Source organism: Nerophis lumbriciformis, linkage group LG20 (genome assembly GCF_033978685.3).
Source record: "Nerophis lumbriciformis linkage group LG20, RoL_Nlum_v2.1, whole genome shotgun sequence".
NCBI classification, from domain to species: Eukaryota; Metazoa; Chordata; class Actinopteri; order Syngnathiformes; family Syngnathidae; genus Nerophis; species Nerophis lumbriciformis.
The window spans coordinates 16,748,481-16,755,706 of record NC_084567.2 but is presented as its reverse complement, the minus strand read 5'-3'; the positions used below and the strand labels follow the sequence as shown (position 1 = coordinate 16,755,706).

General features: G+C 38.3%; 1 protein-coding gene across 1 annotated transcript; it reads right to left on the bottom strand.

Annotated features, from left to right (window-relative positions):
• Nucleotides 1-210: 210 nt before the first annotated feature.
• mblac2 (metallo-beta-lactamase domain containing 2) lies at nt 211-6,799 on the bottom strand. The gene is made up of 3 exons (XM_061980539.1): nt 6,238-6,799; nt 4,696-4,910; nt 211-738 (listed from the first exon to the last, which is right to left on the bottom strand). Exons 1-3 carry the CDS (start codon nt 6,677-6,679, stop codon nt 565-567), a joined length of 831 nt encoding a protein of 276 aa, XP_061836523.1. The 5' UTR covers nt 6,680-6,799; the 3' UTR covers nt 211-564.
• Nucleotides 6,800-7,226: the final 427 nt, after the last annotated feature.

Here is a 7,226-nt window from a genome sequence, read left to right as displayed (position 1 = left end):
GCTTTTTTTGTGTGATTACGCCATGGTCCGGCCCATTAGATGCGTGTCGTGAAGTCCTTTGCAATGACCAGCCCTAATATAAACACTTAAAGCTACAAAAAGGGCGTTGCACATGATTGCTGCTAAAAGTATTCTCTATGTTGTCGCCTGGCAACAAACCCCACGGGAGAGGACGTGTGATGTGAAGATGAAAGGTGAGTAAAGGACGTCTTGCAGCAGGCAGGATGCAGGCTTTATTGTCAGTGTTGAATACGGTAATAGTACAAGCATGGTTGCAAACATGAGAGGTAGTAGAGTCCTGCAGTGGTGCACCTGCATTATGCAGAAACATAACAGTACTACTTTGCTTCAATACCTCAGTGCTGTGTTGTATCTTGTGCTTTCAATACATACAAAACAAAAACATATAATAATAGAATGACATTGATCAGTGCTTTATATAGTCGGCTTCATATAATGTTGATTATTATTATTTTATGGTGAACATTTGGCAATATTGTAATAAGATTCCTCGTGTAACTTACAGATATATACTGTACTTCTTCTTCTTCTTGTCAAAATCACTCAGCAGACGCTCCGTGGGTAGGACGCCCTGAGCGCCACCCCGGCCACAGTGCTCCATGCCCACGTGGACAACTTGGCCGGGCAGGTTCCCGCTTTGTCGATGTACTGGGTGGCGATGCGGTGGAGGCGCTTGGCACCAAACGTGTGGTAATGTCCTGGCAGCACCTGGTCCACCTGGTCCACAGACATGATTAAACACATCCTTAGTCTACTGTGCACAGAAATACATTCGTGCTTCGAGTAGGGATTAGGGATGTATGGTTTTGGTATAGTACCACCATACTAATGAATCATATTCGGTACTATACCGCCTCTAAAAAGTACCGGTATCCCACTCCCCACCCCCTCAGTCGTCGTGACATTGCTGGTTTTACGAGCAGAGGAGCATGTTCGGCAGCGCACAATCACCGAGTACTTACAAGCAGACACAGTGTGTAGACAGAAAAGGGAGAACGGACGCATTTTGGCCTAAAAACTAACGATAAAGGTGAAGTTATAACACTAAAACGCCCTCAGGAAGAGGTGCTTTAAGACATGGCTAGCTAGCGGATATAGTCCAACCGCAGTTTGCAGTGTTTTAGCTACTTCTAAATCACAAATCCTCGTCTCCATGGCGACAAATAAAGTAAGTTTCTTACAAGTATCATCCCTGCAGGACGAGTAATAGCTAAACATGCTTCACTACACACCGTAGCTCACCGGCGTCAAAATGTAAACAAACGCCATTGGTGGAGCTACACCTGACATCCACTGTAATGATATCAAGTACAGGAGTGTATCGAGTCGATACTACTACATCGATATTTTTTAGCATAACAAAATCTTTTTTAGTTTTATTTAAAATTTATATTATGTTTATAAACTCAGGAAATACGTCCCTGGACACATGAGGACTTTAAATATGAACAATGTATGATTCTTCTAATTACTTGGTATCATATTGATACCCAAATTTGTGGTATCATCCAAAACTAATGTAAAGTATCCAAACAACAGAAAAAAAGTGATGATTACATTTTAACAGAAGTGTAGTTAGAACATGTTAAAAGAGAAAGTAAGCAGATATTAACAGTAAATGAACAAGTGGATTAATAATACAATTTTACAGCTTGTCCTTAATAATGTTGACAAAATAATAGAATGGAAAATGACACAATATGTTACTGCATGTGTCAGCAGACTAAATTAGGAGCCTTTGTTTGCTTACTTACTACTAAAAGACAAGTTGTCTTGAATGTTCACTATTTTATTTAAGGACAAAATTGCAATAAGAAACATACCCTAAGATTTTTTGCTAAAATAAAGCCAATATAATGCCATTTTTGTGGTCCCCTTTAATTAGAAAAGTACCGAAAAGTATCGAAATACATTTTGGTACCGGATACCAAAATATTGGTATCGGGACAACACTATTAGGGATGTAACGATAAAGCGTATAAATCATAAAACTCCCGGCGATTAGTATTACCGCTTTAATGTAAAATGATGGAAAAACTGTGATTGATAAGTGCACTTTAAATAAACTCTCAGACTGACTGGCGCTAGCTTAAATGCCAACATTAACGTTTTTCCCCATTAAGAAACACATGCTGAACTTTTATAAACACATTAGTTATTTATTTGTGCACGTTGAACCTACAAGCTGCTCTTTTAGAACAGAGTGATCGATAAATGGTGTTTTTACGGCGCGTTCAAGAACCGCTGAATAGAGTAGGGTGCCACAGTGCCTGCCAGAAATCTTAAATAACTATAGCTTTCATTTGTTACGCACTTTTTATTCAAATAAATCTTAAAGTGTGACAGTACAAACCAAAATTTAAAACAACAGATATAAAAATGAGATACGATAAAATAATTAATAAGACAAAAAAGGCAGGGAAGCATGAGAATTACATGCAAAATAGTGTAGCATAGGGGTGCACAAAAAATAAGATTCACATCGGGATCACAATTCATTGCGATTCTAAATCGATTCATAATTTTGTGATTTATGTAATATATTTTTTTTACTTGTGAATTGTTTATTTATTTGCATAAAAATGTATTTCTATTTGCGACTTGTTTTTTTTTACTTTCACAAAATAGTTTTGTTTACTTCCAAATCAAGTTTTCCTTGATTCAAATATTTTTATTTTTTAACTTTCAATTCATTTTTTTTTTTTACTTGTGAATAATTTTTTATTAGCAAAGATTTGTTTGTTTTTTTGTTTTTTTTACTTACGAATGTTTTTTTTAATTTGCAATATTTTTTTTTTTAGTTTTTTTTTACACAAATTAAATTTATTTTTTACTTTTTTTTAAACTTACAAATCAATTTTTTACCTGAAGGAAATAGTTTTACTTGCGAATTGTGTTTTAACCTACAGAAAATAGATTTTTGGTAATTTGAGAGTATTTTTTTTCTTGCAAAAAAATTATTTTTCATTTCCACCTAGATTTTTCTTGCAAATTGCGTTTTTACCTGCAAAAAAGTTTTGTTTTTTTAATTTGCAAATAGTTTCTTTACTTGCAGAATTTGTTTTTTAATTTGCAAGTTGTTTTTTAAATTGAAGTAAATAGTTTTTTTTTTACTTGCGAATTAGGGTTTTAATTGAAAAAAAAGTGGTTTTGTTTTTTTAATTTGCAAATTAAATACTTTTTTTCTTGCAGAAAATAGTTATTTTGTTTGCAAATTTAGTTTTTACCCACAGCAAATAGTTTTAAAAATTGGCAAACTGTTTTTTTACTCGCAGAATTTTTTTTTTTTTTGTGAATCGTGTTTTGTTACTTGCATATAATTGTTTTTCTTTTTACTTCGGAATATTTATTTTTACTTGCATGAAATTGTTTTTTTTTTTTACTTACGAATCATTTTTTACTTGCAAAATATTTTTTTACATCCGAATAACTTTTTTTACTCGAAAAAGGTTTTTTTCCACATGCAAATAGTTTTTTTACATGCAGAAAATATTTTTTTTATTTGCAAATAGTTTCTTTACTTGCAGAATTTTTATTTATTTATTTGAGAACAGTTTTTTTAATTGAAGTAAATTGTTTTTTTTTTTACTTTCGAATTAGGTTTTTAAATGAAATAAATTGTTTTGTTGTTTTAATTTGCAAATCAGATATTTTTTTTCTTGCAGAAAATAGTTATTTTGTTTGCAAATCGTGTTTTTACCTGCAGAAAATAGTTTTTAAAAATTAGCAAATAGTTTTTTTACTTGCAGAAAAAAAACGTTTATTTGTGAATCATGTTTTGTAACTTGCATATAACATATATTTTTTTTACTTAAGAATATTTTTTTACTTGCAAATATATTTATTTTTTTACATTCTAATCATTTTTGTACTTGAAAAAAAAATGTTTTCACTTTTGAATTTTTTTTCCCCACCTGCCAATCGTTTTTTTACTTTCAAAAAAGGTTTTAATTGAAGAATTTTTTTATTTTTTTTTACCTGCAAAATTTTTTTTTTTTACGTCCGAATCACTTTTTTTCCTCCAAAAAGTTTTTTTTTCCACTTTTGAATATTTTTTTTTCCACATGCAAATTGTTTTTTTACTTGCAGAAAATATTTTATTTGCAAATAGTTTCTTTACTTACAGAATTTTTTGATTTTTATTTCCGAGTTGTTTTTTTAATTGAAGTAAATTGTTTTTTTTTTACTTTCGAATTAGGTTTTTAATTGAAACAAAATGGGTTGTTTTTTTAATTTGCAAATTAAAAAAAAAAATTCTTGCAGAAAATAATTATTTTGTTTGCAAATCGTGTTTTTACCCGCAGCAAATAGTTTTTTTACTTGCAGAAAAAAAACGTTTATTTGTGAATCGTGTTTTGTTACTTGCATTTTTTTTTTAACTTGCATTTTATAGTTGTTTTTTTTACTTAAGAATAATTTTTTACTTGCAAATGTATTTTTTTTTTTTACGTCCAAATGGTTTTTTTTATTTGAAAACATTTTTTTTTCACTTTTGAAAAAAAAAAATCCCACATGCCAATCGTTTTTTTACTTTCAGAAAAAAATTTAATTGATGAAAATATATATATTTTTTAACTTTCGAATCGTGTTTTTACTTGCAGAAAATACTTTTTTGCCCCGCGGGAGGACGCCAATTGTGCGGTTTGAGCGATAGCGAGTTGTTAAAAGCTCTACCTGCTCGCTGTCCACCAGGCCCACCAGACGCTCGCAGCTGCTGACGTAGTCGCTGACGTGGCTGTACGGCAGCCAGTCGATCATGGCGCCGTCGTACACCACGTCGCCGCTGAACAGCAGCTTGTTGTCGCCGTCGTGGAGGCAGATGCTGCCCCTGGAGTGACCCGGCATGTGAAGCACCGTCAGCTGCCGGTCCCCCAGGTTGATGACGTCACCTGCACAGGAGACACGTGATTGGCCAAGACGATGATGACATCAGTCAGGTAGGAATGAATGATGGCATGGCGCACCTGCACTGCAGCACCGTGACAAGGCAAAGTGACATCATCATGGATGACCTCTCTTTTGTGGGCTTTGTCACCTGTACACATTCTTTACACGTCCCTGGATCTTCTTTATTATGTGTGTATGCGAGTCCGCTGGGATAGACTCCAGCCTACAAGGACAAGCCGTGTAGAATATGGATGGCGGTCTAGTTCAGGCAAAACCCAGCCCCTTGCCTAAGTCAGCTGGGGTAGACTCCAGCTTATCTGTGACAATAATGAGTACCATCAGTTTATAAAAGGATGGATTGGCTGGTGAACAGTCGAAGGTGTACCTCGCCTCCAGCTTTAAGTCAGCTGGGGTAGACTCCAGCTCACCTGTGACAACCATACGTACAAGCTGTATACAAAACAGACAGGTGAATGGATCTGAGTCATTGGTTGGCTGGCAACCAGTCCAGGGTGTACTCCGCTCCAAGTCAGCTGGGCTAGGCTCCAGCTCACCTGTAACGCTAATGCAGAGAAATGATACAAAAAAATAGTAGCCTGTCTATATGTGCCTTGTGGTTGGCGGGCGACCAGTCCAAGGTGTACACTGCATTTAGTCCAATGTCAGCTGGTATAGGCTCCAGCTCACCAGTAACGCTAATGCAGAGACTTGATATAAAAAAATAGTGGCCTGTCTATATGTGCCCTGTGGTTGGCGGGTGACCAGTCCAAGGTGTACACTGCCTTTAGACCAATGTCAGCTGGGATAGGCTCCAGCTCACCTGTAACGCTAATGCAGAGACTTGATATAAAAAAATAGTGGCCTGTCTATATGTGCCCTGTGGTTGGCGGGCGACCAGTCCAAGATGTACACTGCCATTAGCCCAATGCCAGCTGGGATAGGCTCCAGCTCGTCGCCTTGATAACGAGGACAGTCTGACGTGGACAATTGATTGATCTGCATCTGTGCTTGCCTGGCAACCAAGTGTGGGGCGTACCCTGCTTCTAGCACAAAGTCAACTGGGATAGGCTCCAGCTCATACGGAACATTAATGATTAGTGTAGATTTTGGAACGATGGGAGGATTTCATCGCCGATCACCCTGTACTGGGATAGGCTCCAGCTGACACTTGACAGCAGTAAGTGCTAGTGGCACAGAAAAATGTAGCTTGTATATACGTGCCCTGTGTTGGCTGGCGACCAGTCCAGCTGGGATAGGCTCCAGCTCACAAGAGGTAGAGAAGATGAATGGATGGGTGAGTACATCTCTTTTATGAGCTGCGTGTCCTACCTTCCTGCAGGATGTGCGTGGGCTGCACCGCCTTCACTCGGTAGTGGCGGGCCCTCCATCCCGGGCTGGGAGCCTCGGCGATCTCCCGGTCACTCAGCCAGGTGACCGTCTCGTAGTTGTCCCCGTTCGCCAGAGCCTCCACCTCCGCGCTGTGGACGCCCACCTGTTGGAACTGATGCAGGCCCCCTGCGTGGTCGAAGTGGGCGTGGGTGGCGACGGCCAGCAGCGGGTTCTTCCTCTGCGGGTCTTTGCCCAGCAAGCCCATGGCGTCGATGTAGTCCGGCAGGCTCCTCAAGCCGAGTCCCGTGTCGATCACCACGTCCTGGTGGGAGCCGCGCAGCAGCCATATGTTGGCGCGGTTCTGAGACTGGTAGAACCGCTCCTGGATCCAGAAGAGGCCGTCCCCGAGCGACTTGTGAGCGTACCAGTCGGCCGCGGACATGGCCGTTCATGTGCGGTTAGACGAAGACGCGATGCGAGGTGAGGAACACCGCCTGCTAGCTTGATGCTGTGTTGTCATCGACGTTAAAGCCGTGGACGCTGACGCCATAACTGGACACGCCCTTGTCGGCGGCGAGCGCTGTGATTGGGCGAACGCGCGGAAGACGAGCCAGCACAAGTACTGCGGCTATTGGCTGAAAATAAACCACGCCTTTCGTGACGTCATATACCTTTTTTGGGGGGGTGGACCGTTTTTTTTATTATTTAAAATGCAATTTTTCAAGTATGTCAGCAAAGATTATCAAAATGTTTGGATGAGGATTCTCCTCGTACATGAACACATTTTTATTTTTTTATAAACCTTTATTTATAAATTTCAACATTTACAAACAGTTGAAAATAATAAACAAAGTAAATACAAAAACAGTACAAAGCAGCGCCAGGGGGTTGTAAATTCAAAGTAACTAAAATAGAATACAATATATATATATATATATTAGGGATGTCCGATAGTGGCTTTTTTGCCAATATCCGATATTTCGATATTG

Excerpts from the sequence above, each read along its gene's own strand:
- mblac2 (XM_061980539.1), bottom strand. The coding sequence starts at position 6,679 with ATGTCCGCGGCCGACTGGTACGCTCACAAGTCGCTCGGGGACGGCCTC. Across the intron at positions 4,911-6,237 it reads CACGCACATCCTGCAGGAAG|GTGACGTCATCAACCTGGGG; the intron begins GTAGGACACGCA and ends TCTCCTGTGCAG. Across the intron at positions 739-4,695 it reads GCCTGGTGGACAGCGAGCAG|GTGGACCAGGTGCTGCCAGG; the intron begins GTAGAGCTTTTA and ends TCTGTGGACCAG.